The sequence below is a fragment of the Cimex lectularius genome, unplaced genomic scaffold (genome assembly GCF_000648675.2).
Source record: "Cimex lectularius strain Harlan isolate CLEC.00 unplaced genomic scaffold, Clec_2.1 scaffold296, whole genome shotgun sequence".
Taxonomy (NCBI): Eukaryota; Metazoa; Arthropoda; class Insecta; order Hemiptera; family Cimicidae; genus Cimex; species Cimex lectularius.
This window is the reverse complement of record NW_019392844.1, coordinates 404,791-420,066: the sequence shown is the minus strand read 5'-3', so window position 1 is coordinate 420,066 and position 15,276 is coordinate 404,791. Positions and strand designations below refer to the sequence as shown.

The 15,276-nt window shown below is 35.0% G+C and overlaps 1 protein-coding gene and 1 long non-coding RNA gene across 3 annotated transcripts in view; one reads left to right on the top strand and one right to left on the bottom strand.

Moving 5' to 3' along the window:
• Positions 1–5,683: 5,683 nt before the first annotated feature.
• LOC106665478 (apoptosis-resistant E3 ubiquitin protein ligase 1) overlaps positions 5,684–15,276 on the top strand; it is a 68,700-nt gene continuing 59,107 nt past the window's right edge. Inside the window, exon 1 of one of the 2 annotated variants that reach the window (XM_014391923.2) lies at positions 5,684–6,484. In XM_014391923.2, coding sequence (XP_014247409.1) covers positions 6,022–6,484 — 463 coding nt within the window. In that variant the 5' untranslated portion in view covers positions 5,684–6,021. Of the gene's footprint in view, positions 6,485–6,596; positions 7,316–15,276 lie in introns of those variants that run through there. The other variant, XM_014391924.2, reaches the window with a different exon arrangement.
• LOC106665484 lies at positions 11,161–14,844 on the bottom strand. The gene is made up of 3 exons (XR_001340308.2): positions 14,737–14,844; positions 11,568–11,744; positions 11,161–11,493 (listed from the first exon to the last, which is right to left on the bottom strand). It is a non-coding gene; the product is annotated as an uncharacterized LOC106665484 (long non-coding RNA).

Genomic DNA, 15,276 nt, shown 5'->3' with positions numbered 1-15,276 from the left:
TCTAAATCTTTGTATTAAAGGTGCCTGTTAAAAAAAAAGGCAAAAAAAACCGTATAAAAACCTATAAGTTATGGATTTTTAGAATAGGTAAAATACTATGTTGTACTAAATAATTTGAAACGTTTTAAAGTATGTATAATAATTTATATTGTCCTTGTTTTACCGATGATAATTTTTCTTTACTCATAATTTAAAATAAATCCTTTACTTCCTCTTTATGATTCATAAGTTTTGTAAATACTGTCTATAATTATTTTGTATTTTTGAAAAATAAATTCTATTTGCCTTCTATGTATTCTCAAAATTACAAAACAGTCAAGTAAGCAAGATCTGGCTTTTATTGAGCAAATTAGTTAATTGCATTTGATTTATTTGAAATCAATTTTTTTGTGTGTGATTTTAAAGAAATTTGATGCCGAGGCTCATCATTGTAAGGGTCTGGAAGGAAAATATTTACAAATGGGCTTTTTTTTCAAAAAGAAAAGAATTTATATTTTTATAAAAATGTCTTTGTATATATTGCGATTATAAAAACCTTAAGTAACAACCATGTGATCTGTTTGTTATTGTACTTTGTGTGATTGGAGCATCGTATGAGATGTCCTGTCGAAGACAGTGAAATGTTTTGTTAAATATCTACATAAGTGTTAATTTAATAATGTGTACGTATATATTGTTATATTTTTTATATTAAAAAAAAATTTGTATTAATTACTTGTGTTTGACTTTAAGTACCCTTTTCTTCCACTGCAATATCTTGGAATTGACCCTCGGCCAGTGAACTAGTTTTAAGGCAGTTGACTACTTTCCAGAGTTCCTCTTTACTCATTTTTTCAGGCGTTAACACCGCATATCCAGGCTAATGATGTAAAAACATAATCACAACATTAATAACTTACCGTTTACATTTATAGAGTACGAGGAAGTTCTTCTGGAAGCTGTGACCCCTTTCTGTTTATCGGAGACTGCATTAACGCATGATAATGCTCGACTGCATGAGTTGTCACCTGATACTTGGAGGATGTATCCCATAGATCACTTATGGGATGAGATATCACGTAGCGCCGAACAGCTTTTGTTGAAAAGTCGGATTGTTTGACAAGACAAGGCCGCTTATTAGCTAGGTGCCTGAAGCCATGAGGAAGGCCAGAGGAAGTACTACACACCATTAAAAACAAAACAAGGTAATAAATTGTTAAATTTTAATCTAACCCTAAATGATTTTCCATTGTTTTGGTGAATTTTCTTTCAAACCATAATTAAACCATTTTGATTAAAACTCATGAATTCTGATCTTGTTCAAATTAAAATAAGTATATAATAATATAATGATTAAATGTAGTTTGAAATAAACAACAAAATAGGAGTTTCAGTTTTTTATATTTTTATTTGTTATTTATTTATTTTATTTTTATCATAGGGGGTTATAGTACATCCTACATAAAGTAAAATGCAACTAACTGAACTGTTCTATCTCAATCCGGTCGGAAGTTATGATTTAAAAAAAAATGCAAACTTAAGCCATAAATTAGCATTTTTCAAGATCTAGAGTATCTATTCTAATTTTTAACCATATTTTGAATTCTGCATTAAATTTTCCTATAAGAAGGAGCTATTTTTAATCTTATCAAACGCTGATGTTAATAGAAATGGATAATTTTGAAAAAAATCTTTTCAAATCAAAGAACAAATTAATTAAATATGTTCATTTCTGGAAACGCTACATAGACGATATTTTATGCATATGGTCGGGAACATTAGAAGATCTCAAAGAATTCCTCCAACTAATTAATTCTCTACACCGAAATATAAATTTTACATTGGAAATTAACAAAGATGGTTGTTTGAACTTTTTAGACCTAAAATTGTCCATAATAAACAACCTAATAGAAATAGACGTATATAGAAAACCCACAACTACAGACACTATGATACCAGCGGATTCTTCCCATCCATGGTCCCAAAAGGCTGCTGGTTTCATTTGGCTCATAGACCGGATACATAGACTAATATACATAGAATATATATATACATATATATACATAATATACATGTAATACTAGAATACATAGACTTCCGCTAACACCTGATAACTATAAAAAAGAATTAGAAAACCTTAGCAAACAACAACGAGTATAGAAATATTTATTGATAGGTTGCTAGTTAAAAGAATAAAAAAATTAACTATAAAAAACCAACAATAGGATTCAGCCACCCCACCACAAATGAATCATTAGGTTTCCGTTGTTTGCCATACATTGGTGAATTATTAGAAAAAGTTAGTAAAATTGTTAAACAATTAGGTTTTAGAATAGCTTTTAGAAGTACGGGTTCACTTAAAAACATCCTCTCCAAACCCAAAGACAAGGTAGACAACTTGGCAAAAAGCGGGGTTTACCAACTCAATTGTAATGTTTGTGATATTAAATATATAGGACAAAGAGGTAGAGAAATAAAAACGAGAGTAAAAGAACACTTGCCTAAATCGAGCAAATTTTCGGAATTTAAAGACCATCTAAAAGAAACAAAACACAATTTCAATTCAAATTTAAATACAACAGTGTTACATAGTTTCAACAAAGGGAGAGAACTAGATTGGTTTGAGAAATTTGAAATTAAAAAATGTAAAATTGAACATGGTGATAAATGCATTAATAACATAACAGATTTTGATCTACCTCCCATTTTAAATATGTACATAAATAATATTAAACGTCCAAATAATTAAATTAATTATTTTAATTGTTATTATTTTTATAATAATTTAATAATATTAATGTATCATTCTAATTTTCTACCTTTTATCTTTAATCACTAATTTATAATTAATTTCTTACAGTATTAAGAATTTTAAAAAAAGAGACACTTGATAAATTTCATTCATCATAAATTGAAAAACATCAACCCTTCAATGGTAAAATCAACCTTGAATTCTAAACAAAACAGGTTTAAATGTGTAAATTTAACGCAAACAGAAGAGGATTTTTTTTGCTATTCGATGGCAAAAAATTTATTTTATAATAAAGAGATTTGACTTAGTTATCTTACATAATTCTTTCCTTTTTTAAATCCTGCCTTATGTGTTTAAAATTTTCAAAATCGCCGTTCACTCCTCTTCTGTATGCGTACACGCAATAACTTCCGACAGGATTGAGATAGAACAGTTCGGTTGGTTGGATTTTACTCTACTTAGAATGTCCTATGACCAAATTTTTTGTTTTGGGTTTATGCTGGACCACAATGTATATTTATTTAATATTATATAAGGGATGTTGGTGGCCTCAAAGGTTTAGGCATCTTCACAGTGCTCATTCTGTAAGGTAAACGTCCTGGGTTCAAAAACTCAAAGATACTGACACCTCGAACTCCGAGGATTGATATGACCTCTGCTGTTGCGAACCGTTGTTAAAAAAACAAAAAAGATCAATGATGATTTAAATATAGGAAATAAATTTAGCACAATATACACAAAAATAACTTTATTTGTTTGGTTATCATTTCAACATAAATAAACCGAAAACAATCAACAATCAATATAAATAAAAACATTTATTGATTATACACATATATAATGTAATTTTTGACAATACATTTTTTCAAATAACTTATGGACACATTTCAAATAACTCAAGAGATTCACTTTCAATCAAGGTCTCATATTTGTAATTTAGATTATTTTTTATTTATTGATTATATGAGATACATTCCATCATGCTTTTGTGGTCACTTATTTGGGCCCATGTCTATACTTTCTAATTTTAAGTTACCGCTCTGACAAACGCCAACTGCCTCTTTGATATCCACTTGACTCATTATCACAATAATATTGTGAACTCTTGGTTCAAGACGATGTCTTTCCATGGTTAAAGAGAATAGGACTGGATTAAAATGAAGGAAAGACGAGAGAAGGTGTTTCTTTACAAAATGAATCTTCATTCTATTCTCAAATAAATCAGGATTAACATTTGTTTGTTTTTGGTTTGAATTTTATATTTTGTTTTATCCAACTGACAAGAATGTATTGGTTAATATGTTTAATATTAATAAAATAAGAATAAACTACAAATATACCTTTGCTATTTATTTGTGGAAACTTTTGAATAAGTTTTTCTAGAGTCGGTTGATTCAAGAATAAAGAAGATAATTCTCCGCCATTGTAATGATTTTTTAAAGGAAAATAATTTAAACGAGTTATATTAAATTTGAACCAGTTGGATATTTCAGAACAATGATTTATGAAAAACAAAGATATAACTTTTTTTCATTAATTTTGCAATCATCTGGCTGGCTAAAGTGTTGTAAACAGAAGGGGGAAAAACACCCTCGCCTAAAATCATATTTAAATGAAACTTTTACTAATATTGAAAACTGTTATGGTCTGATGATTTATATTTTTTTTAAAATAATTATTTGTTATTTATAATTATTCTTTTTATGTAAGGTCTTGGTCGAAATGAAAAAGTTAGTGTCACGAGCGGGATTCAAATCTGCCGAAGGTTGTTGAATCCCGCTCACACTAACTTTTTCATGGCGAAGATTGCACAAAGCTGAATATCATTAAAGCCCAAAGAGAGTAGACAGTTTCAGATACAAAATTATTTTAATTTTAATTGACTTAGAATTTTTATGTAAAGTGTGGTTGAGATGAAAAATTACCCAGTACTCTAACCCATGACCTTAGGCTCTACACCCTGGTGCTCTAACCGTTTGAGCTATCGTGACTTCGGTCCTCTTCATCAACTCCAAAAATAGGAAAACTTCAAAACGGTTGTAATTAGATGAGTTGGTGTCCCCGGTGAAAGAAGTCACTATAGCTCAAATGGTTAAGCACCGAGGTATTGAGTTGGAGGTAAAATTAAATCGAAGTAAATCATTACTTATTTCAATTAATTATTCTTTTTATGTAAGGACTTGGCTGAGATGAAAAAGTTAGTGTCACAAGCGGGATTCAAACCCAGGACCTTCAGCTCAATACGCCACTGCTCTAACCACTTGAGCTATCATGGCAACCCTAACTTTTTCATCTCTACCAAGACCTTACATAAAAAGAATAATTAATTGAAATAAGTAATTTGGTCAATAGACCACTAAACATAATGGGGATATTTATAATGTTTATTTAACCAAACATGTTTAATTTATTTTATTATTATTTTTTTATACAACATATTTATTTTTATTATGTTTTATACATGTTTAATTGGCTTTAAGTTGGAAAATATTAACCGGTATATATTAATGATCATAATGCAAGAATTGTTTGGTAATTGAAAGGGAGTTCCAAGAATTTCCCTAAGGAATCCAACATTTTTTTTCTTTCTTTACTGAATTTAGGACACATCATAATTATACATGTCCCATTGATCCTATATCAGTGCAGTTTCGCAGATAAATGAATCGACTATGTTAATTTTAAATAAATATTGTTTGCATAGCGCACAATTGGAATGTAACCGATTGTTTTGCCCATTTCTTTATTAATTGTAAATTTTTGGTCGGATAATTTTGTAAAAAGACTCTTTCTTAGACATTTGGTATCTTTGTTGGCTTTTTTACAGTGTTTCAAACAAATAGTGAATCACTCCCTCTGTAGATAGCTTGTTTTGCCAGTTTGTCCACTTTTTCATTGAATTTTATACAAAAGATAAAACTAAGAAATTTTTAAATTAATTAAAACAACTGATTTTTCTGACTGGCTGTTATTTAACAATTGCCTTTATTCTACTCTTGTAGAGTAAACCTTTCTTCTTGTGAAAATAACTTTATTTCTGTTTTAAACCCGTGTGAAAAAGTAAGCCCGGTTTCGCGTTTTTGTTCATTCTAGGGTAAAAATTTAATTTTTATCGTTCAGACGAAACCGAGATCGGTTGAAAGAAAACCCGGGAGACAGTGCTATCGAGTGCAATAAAACGGCAGATAACGTTTTACGATACAGTTGAGAAATCACGGGCTATTTTCGTTCTCGTGCATGTAATTGTGTAAAGGACGGGAGTTGAAAAGCGTAACTCCTCCGGATCGTCAATGATTCATACGGGGGCGACTCCAAAAGGTCTCGCATTCACTCCAGGATCACTCTGCTGGAGAAAAACCAAAATAGGGACGGAGGTCATTGGCGGAGGCTCGGATCGTACGGGCTCATCTACGGATTTGGCAGGGTGCAGCATCCCCTCGGGCCCCTCCTCGCATCCAGCACCTCGGAACCGCGTCCGGGCCGGTCGCGAAGACGATCCTGGGCTTTATTCGTTTTCGACCCCTCGGGGGAGGGTGGCGCGGCCAGTAACCTTAAAATGTCACCTCGAAGAACCCTTTAGGTTCAGGCGAATGGCGGGATTTACAAACTTCGGACTCGTCGTTTTTCTACTCATTTTCACTTTTCTCAACGTCTACGTCTATTTCACTAAGGTGCCGGACGAAACTAGGGCCATACACGAGTGGCTCGCTCAACACGACCTATTTCACCTGAGGAAACTCTTCAAATCCCAAGGTAAGGACATAGGGTAGATAGCTTTTCTATTTACTTTAGACACACTCTCAGGCTTAATTCTCAATTAAAAATACCTTTAAAAGTACAAATTAAATAATAAGATTTAATTAGCCTATAAAGGATGTAATTTTTCTTGCACAATAAGTAGGCACTTCGTGTAAAAAAACACAAAAAACAATGAAATTTTCACTCACAAATAGAAGAATTTAAATTTTCGAAGGTTTGTCTCTATTTATAGTACTTACCTATGTTTGTATTTAAAACATTAAGGGTTGTTCACAGAAAGGGATGTAGCGAGGTGTTATAATAATGTTGTATTAATGTTAATTATTAAAATCACTGTGATAATAGATGAAAAAGCGTGTTTTGTGTACGTTGATTGAGCGAGCACGTCCGGGTGGGCGAGAGCGTACGAATCGAATCGATTCGTTTCAACCCCCTCGTGAAAGGCCGTTGAGGCCGGGCTTGCGCCCTCCCGGCTACCGCAACCCCCAAACAACCCTCGGAGGACGTAGACTCAGTTTACCTCGAGGGCCTAACAGGACGCCCCCCCGGATTGGGTGCATGCCGTCGGGCTCCAAAATTCACACACACCACCCCTTCAACTCCGCTCCGAACCGAGACATGACAATAAATACGTGATAATGAAAGCAATAAGTAATCCGACGAAGAATTACACAGAAGGCGATACGAAACGGTTCATATTATCCAAAGGGTCCAAATAATAATTCCGTCTGAAGCCGTCCAATTTGTTGTGAGATAAAAATATGACCGACGAAATTTGTTCCATTGCAATGACCACCATGCGTTCCTCGGACAGCACTTCATCAGGTAAACAAAGCCGACACATCTCTTATTATTTACGGCATAAACAAAACATTGTTGCATCAACAACAGAGGCGTTTTTTTCTTCTTACAGACGATTTGAGAAAAAAATTCCAAAGGTCGATAATCAAGGGTTGAAACTGATGTTTGCCCAAGTGGCTATGGCAACTCGTCAAGTACACAAACAGCTAATAAATAGGTCTAATGATCTCCAATGCTGAAAAACCAACAGACAACAAACTGCTCAAAAACTAAAAACAATCCATTGAAATCGTAACACATGCTAACATTTTAAATATTCTATATCAGCTTTATGGATCAAATATGTTTAAAAGACACGCTTCCTTAATGACTTACAGCCACCCATTTTTTATGGCTATTTTGTCTTTCAACAACAGCCGACCGAAAGGTCTTGGCTACTGATGAAACAACCATAATTTCTAATAAAAAATCTCACTTTAAACCAGACCTCTTATTTGCTAGCATCTGCTTATATTTTTAAACGGTATATTGTACATCGTGGGTTGAAATTTATTAAAAACAAAGCAAGAAAATAAGTTCGGTTAAATGAAACCACGAGCCATGTCCAAAATCCGATGACAAGGGGAGAACGAGCGGACCCAAAGGCCCTGGCTACTGATGAAACAACCATAATTTCTAATAAAAACTCTCAATTTAAACCAGAATTCTTTTTCTAGCATTCTGCTTATACGTTTAAATGACATCGTGGATAGGCATTGGGTAAAAACAAAGCTACAAAATAAATTCGGTTAAATTTAACACGAGCCGTGTACAAAATCCCTTGGGAAGCGAGAACGAGCGGACCCAAAAGTCTTGGCTACTAGCATCTGCTTATATTTTTAAATGTTATCGTGGATAGGCATATGTCAAAAACAAAGCTAGAAAATAAATTCGGTTAAATTAAACCACGAGCTTTATCCAAAATCCCAAGATAAGGCGAGGACGAGCGGACCCAAAGGCCTTGGCTGCTGATGAAACAACCATAATTTCTAATAAAAACTCTCAATTTAAACCAGAATTCTTTTTCTAGCCATCTGCTTATATTTTTAAATGACATCGTGGATAGGCATTTGTTAAAAACAAAGCAAAAAAATAAATTCGGTTAAATTAAACCACGAGCTTTATGTAAATCCCAAGAACTACCATAATTTCTAATAAAAAGTTAATTTAAACCACAATTATATTTCCTATCATTCTGCTTATTTATACTTTTATATTACATCGTGGTAGGCATTTGTTAAAAACAAAGCTAAAAAATAAATCTCGTTAATTAACCACGAACTTTGTCCAAAATCACAAGGCAAGCGAGAACGAGCGGACCCAAAGGTCTTGGCTACTAGCATCTGCTTATATTTCTAAATGACACCATGGATAGCCATCTATTGCTAAACAGAGCTACAAAATAAATTCGATTAGACACGTAACTTAGACAGAATCCTAAGACAGGCGAGAAAAAGCAGACAAAGTCGAAACAAAAGAAAACAGTCCAAACAAAATCATTTAAACATTTTTGTTCAAAACAATGCTTTGTTTTTACGCTTGTTATGACACGAAACAATTCCACCCGGGCCCAAAGGTCATAGGGCACCGTTAAACAACATCCAAGCCGACCAAAACCGTTTTAATTTAAATCACGACACAACTTGCAAGCATGCAAATTTAAATAATCTAATCAAACAAATTAATCAGTAATGTTGTTTATTACTCCAAACATATTCAGAACCGTATGAAGGGCGAGAATAAGCTGGCCCAAAGGTCATCGGTTCAGATCAAACAACATACAATCCGATGAAAATTTCTTTTGACTTTAAAACATAATACTCCTTTTGATATATTATTTTAAACAATATAATCTGCATTGTGAATCAACATATTAAAAGAAGTCTCTAGATTCCAGGCAGGACGAGAAAAAGCCCCACGGGTCAAAGGTGCCCGAGAAAAAACAGAAGAAAACTTATTTTAAACAATCTGATCTGCATTGTGGTTCAACATTTTTTAAAACTTTGTCAAGGGTTTAATGTGGTGATTTTTTCCCCGAAACGAAAAATATTGAGAATTTTATGCAGGGCGAGCTTAAGCGGACCCAAAAGTCATAGGTGTAGATGAAATGACAGCCGACAATCCGGACGGAAACGTTTCAAAGTTGCGTTAAGTCTTATAAACGGAGCACGTTTAATATGACTATTTGTATTCCACGTGGGAATACAAGAGACATATCTATAAGCCTAGGACGGGCGAGAATAGGCGGACCCAAAGGTCATGGGTGCAAATAAAAAAGCAGCATAAAAAATACCGAATGGAATTTATTTTCGAAAGATAATCCCGCTTCATTAATCTACTAGATCAATCATTTTTTGTAACAACTTATAAACCCAGGATTAAAGAAATATCAGACCTGACGTGAATGGACGTACCCAAAGGTTGGGGTGCAAATAAAAAAAGCAGAAAACAAAAACCCAAGAAAATTCATTTTCAAAAGAAACTATCGCGTGATTTTGCCTATAATTTTTAACAATCTCATGAATCCATAAGTTTTTGAAACAGCTTATAAGCATAGCACGAGTAAAATGCCCAGACCCTGCGAGAACAGACGGACCCATAGGTTAAGGAAATCACATAAAAACAGTAGAAAAAACCCGAAGCAAACATATTTTTAATTGAAACTCTCTCCTGATTGATTGGATTTATAATTTTAAAAAATCTACTGGATCAATCATTTTTTGTAACAACTTATAAACCTAGGATGACAAAAATATCAGCCCTGACGAGAATAGACGGACCCAAAGGTCAATGGCGCAAATAAAAACAGGAGAAAAAAAATTCAATAAAAACTGTCGCCCGATTATGTTTATAATTTTTAACAATCTCATGAATCCATAAGTTTTTGAAACAATTTATAAACATAGCACGAGAAAAATTTCCAGACCCTGCAAGAACAGACGGACCCGTAGGCCATGGATTCACAAAAAACTCCAGAAACAACCCGAAGAAAACTTATTTTCAATTGAAATTCTCGACTGATGATTGTGTTTATAATTTTAAGCATCAATTGGATCAATAATTTTTTGTAACAACTTATAAACCGAGCATGATAAAAATATCAGACCTGGCGAAAATAAGCGGACCCAAATGTCAAGGGTACTGATGCGAAACCGAGAACTATTTCTCAACTTGCAAAACAACATTTAAACTTTGTCAAGAACGTGTTCGTCACTACTTAAAAGGTGCCATAAGGCATTAAAATAACACAAGGGCAAAAGTTATAAACTTAGTTTTTGAAAGCACAATTCGCGTCATTGTTTAGGAATTTCTGTACTCCTGAATGTCTCAAATGGTTGAAAGTTCCTAACTGATAAAATGTCCCATTTTTAAGGTTTAATCGGCATTGATTATTGGATCCGCTTGTTCAGGGATGTTTCACAACCGAAGGGGTTGTTTTATGCTTCTGTGCTTTTTTTTTTCTAGCCGTTTGTCACAAAGCCGCAAACACATTTAGAATCCGCCTTTTCGGCGAGCTATCAAAAAACGATGGTTAAAAAAAAATCAGACACTTTTCCGTGTGAAGTTTCCCCAAGTCCAAGGGGGACTTCGTTAATGAAACCGGGTCGAACCGGGGACAAACAGGAACTGACCGGATTGATTTAGTGGTTGGGTCGGGTTTATTAGTTGTACTTCGGAGTGCCTGAAATTCGTCACGAAGGGTCAATTCAAACCTGACTTGAATTATACATGAGGGGAAGTTGTGGCAGTTTTGAATAAAAGCGTAAAATGTATATTTTATAGATGGGAAAGTTGCTAAAAATAATTTCCGGTTTAATAATAATTATTTAATAATTAACTGAATTTGATCGAGTGACAATTTTCTAGGTTGTTTACAAAGGCTAGTGTACATTAAGACTATTTACAATGCATTATTTAGCACAACATAATTTTCAAGCCAGTGGATACTTTCTTTAATAACCCAAATACCAAAACCATAAAAATCCCCCATCCTCTTATAGGCCAATAAGCCTCCTTATTTTATCCAAAATTTTTGAACCTCTCCTTAAAAGACTAATTCCCATATTCGACTTTGAACATTTAATTCCCAAAAAACAATTTAGATTGCGATCCCTTCATTCTTCTGTTTAGTGCTTCAGATTAAGCGAAACATATCCTCGGCTCTAGAAAACAAACAATATTGCTCAGAAGTGTTTCTGTATGTCATTTTTACAGCCTAAAACTCTCTCATACATACACATCCTGACGTTCTCGTATCGATGGTTTAAAGTGATATTCAGCGAATCTTTCATCCCACACGCAAATTAAAGCTGGCGTTGCACAAGGATGTATCCTAGGTTCAACGTCTTACACCACGTACTCTATTGACAAACACATCCAAACACGCAGTTCACAATCTATGCGGACTGCAGACCTAGACACAGAAACAATCCAACCTATGAACCTCATTCCGGACTGTTCCTCAAGGTGGTGGATTCAGGTTAAATGAGAAAAAAACACCAAGTTATGTTTACGCTGTAAACTCTTAAGGTGGCCATTCACGATCACTCCGAATGGAACCGCGCCAAGCCGTACAGCTCCATGTGGAGTGCCTGAAATTTGAGGGGGCATTCACGACCGCTCCACAGCCAGTCGCTCCGAACGTCAACCAGTGAATTACCTTCTCAAAATGGATGACGATCTCTTGTGCTTATTTACATATTAAAAGCAATAAATCGAAGAGGAAATGGTGTAAGAAGTGGCTCCTGAACAGAAGCCGTACGACCCACATCAATTTGATGAAAGATCTTTCCCTTGAACCCGCTGATTGGAGGAACTATTTAAGGATGGATGAAACGTCTTATTTATTCGTTATATTTAGTGTTCTATTGACAAAATTACTTCTTTCAATTATTTAATCTTTTTTGTAAGGTTTTGGTTGAAATGAAAAAGCTGGTGCCACGAGCGGGATCTGAATCCATGGCCTTCGGCTAAATACGCCGCTGCTCTACCACTTGAGCTATCGTGACTTCATTCCTCTCCGACATCAAAAAATGGCAAAAAGAAAGAAAATTCGAAAGGTTGTAGGTTGAGATGGGGAGTTGGTGCCCGAGTGGATCGAAGTCAGTATAGCTCAAGTGGTCAGCGCAGCAGCGTATTTAGCCGAATGTCGTGGATTCGAATCCCGCTCGTGGCACTATTTTTTTCATTTCAACCAAAACCTTACAAAAAAAAGATTAACGCCTTATTTATATTTACTCCAGCTTGTTACCTCCTTGATTAGAAAACAAAAGACAGTCATGAGAGAAATCAACACTACATGAAAGGTTGGCAACCACATTACGATTTCTCGCTACAGGGATGAACTACAAAGAACTTAAGTTCTCTACTATGATTTCTGATCATTGTTAGGGGTTATCAATACCGCATCTCTCATTGCATTTGTATCCTTTGTTTTGAAAACGTCGACCAACTGGTTGAGGATCGAATTTCTTTTATTTCTATCGTGGTAATATAATCATTGTCCACCACTTTCATAAACATGGTAAACTTTCATACAATTCAATCACCTCAACAATAAAATCTCGATTGGATGTCATTACCAATAAAGAATAAACGTTTTTGATTTTTTGAGAATGTACGATGGAGATATTTGCTCAGTGACAGAAAGACGGAGACTGCGCCAAAAAAACGAGGTTTTTTCCATTCACGACCAGGCCAGCGCGCCAAAATCCCCACCCTCCACGCCAGTTTTCCCACTCACGAACGCGCCATGCCGTCGTCGCGCCGAAGATATTTGGAGTGGCGCGATGGAGTTTGAACCGGTCGAATATTCGGCACAGCCGGGCCAGTTCAGTTTTGCCATTGACGTGGTTTTTGGAACGGCGTCGCTCCGTTTAGACGCCTAGGAGCGATCGTGAAAGGACACCTTTAAACTCAGAGGAGTGATAGGACTACTAACTGGTCACTGGCATTTGAGAAAGTATCTACACAAGATGGGCATATACAACGGAGATCTCATCTGCAGATTATGTAATGAGGAGGAGGAAACAGCCACCCATATCATTTTCGAATGCTAAGCAACAGCTAATTCAACCTACCTGTCTTCTTAGACCTGATACTTCTAAGGAGAGTGCACTGAACTAAGGAACTAGGAAGGTACTAAGCTAGAAGGCTGTAGTGCCCGTGGAGTACAGACCCTGCTTCCTAGTATCCTCATTACCATACCATATGTTTACGCTCAAACGTCAGACCTGCCCACTAGTGCATATGCACGTTTGGCTTTATTTTGCTAGGTGTAGAACCCACAAGATGAAAACGACAAGAATTTACAAAAGGATTACTCAGACTCCTACTGGACCAAACCAACACTTAAGTCATACAAAAACTAACCTTTTACACAACATTCATCAGTCCAATTTGTACTTACAGAGTAAAATGGACTCGTCCAAATCCTCCAACACCCAAAGAAATCCTTCCAATCTAAAGTTCTCCGTCGTATCCTCAACGCTCCATTTTACGTCACCAATCAAATGATCCGTAAATACCATAAAATCCCGTTCGTGGACGTTCTGATCCGAACACGCTTACTCAATTTCCACTTTAATCTTCCACCCTAATCCACTAGTCCAAACTCTAAGCTCAACGTCCCACCCTTCTAATCCTCCACACGGTCTAACGATGACCTCCTATCTTAACCATCCCATCTGAATAAATAAGAATTCCAGCACTTTTCTCATCCCAATGCTCCCTAGTCTGACATGTCAGATTTGTATATAATTATTTATACTATTTACTCAATGTATATTTATTTTGCACATATATAAATATTTTTTTGTTGAAAAGATGGAAATAGCCATTGTATCTCGGTGAAAGCCTTTCAAGTGAGCACTTATTTCTTTTTCACTTTTCAGGTCCAACACCTACAGCAAACGTAAAATCAATAAATCTACATGGTCAACTTGGTATTTCGGCCGAAAGAATTAAATAACAAAAAAACAAGTTTGAAAAGCACCAGGCCTTCATAACTTGAAAGTTATGATAGTTTAGCCTATTCTGCGCCTTTTTTGTTTACAACTATCCCAGTAAATAATTGTACTGAATTTCTTTTATTGGAAATATTTTATATATCTCTCGATTCTAGGGTTTTGTTTAAGAAGCAAAAAGTTCCAGTCTTTGTCAGCCAAATTCTCAAATAGGGGTCAGGAGGGGTTTGATTTTTCCCTACGTTCCGGATAACAAGTCCGAACCCAGACTGGAGGGAAATTCATACAGTTTTCACCCCATTTCCTCCGAGAGGGATCGACCCGTGAAAGATTTCCCTTGCCCGTGATAGAGACCTTGTCGACGACGAACAGGGGCTGAATTACATTCAACTTATAAAGTCCGGGATTAAGAGGAAAAACAATGGGATGAAAAATACATACATTTTTTCCGCTTAAGTTTCCATCCGGTTCCTTTGATTTCCTTTAAACAAATATAAATAGCCGAATTAGAGATTTAGAATTATTGCAATTTTTAAGTTTTATGCGAATTTTCAACGTTACCTGGTAACAAACACATGTATTTAACAAATGTTTTTTCCCTTAAAATCTATTGTATTCGAACTCTGCTCATAGCTTTCCTGGTAGACGTTTGTTTAATAGTCCATGACTTTTTAGGTTTTAAGGCATTTTCCGAGCTATTGCTGGGCAGTACTATCATCTCTCTCATCATCTAGATTTAATCGAATTGGTTTATAGTTCCATGTCTTTAAGTTATATTTCACTGGATTCAAGATTCAAGTTCTTTATTGTTGATGATGTTGAGGTTACTAGAAAGGGCGTTTTTAATGCCCCAAGCAACTTTTTGGGCTATTATCGTTCTTTTCCTAGTTTCCTAGTTCAGTTCAATTGACTCGATCTTTTTTATTTTCACTCACTTGTAATATAACTTCATTTTTATATATTAATCAAAGTTTCACGTTT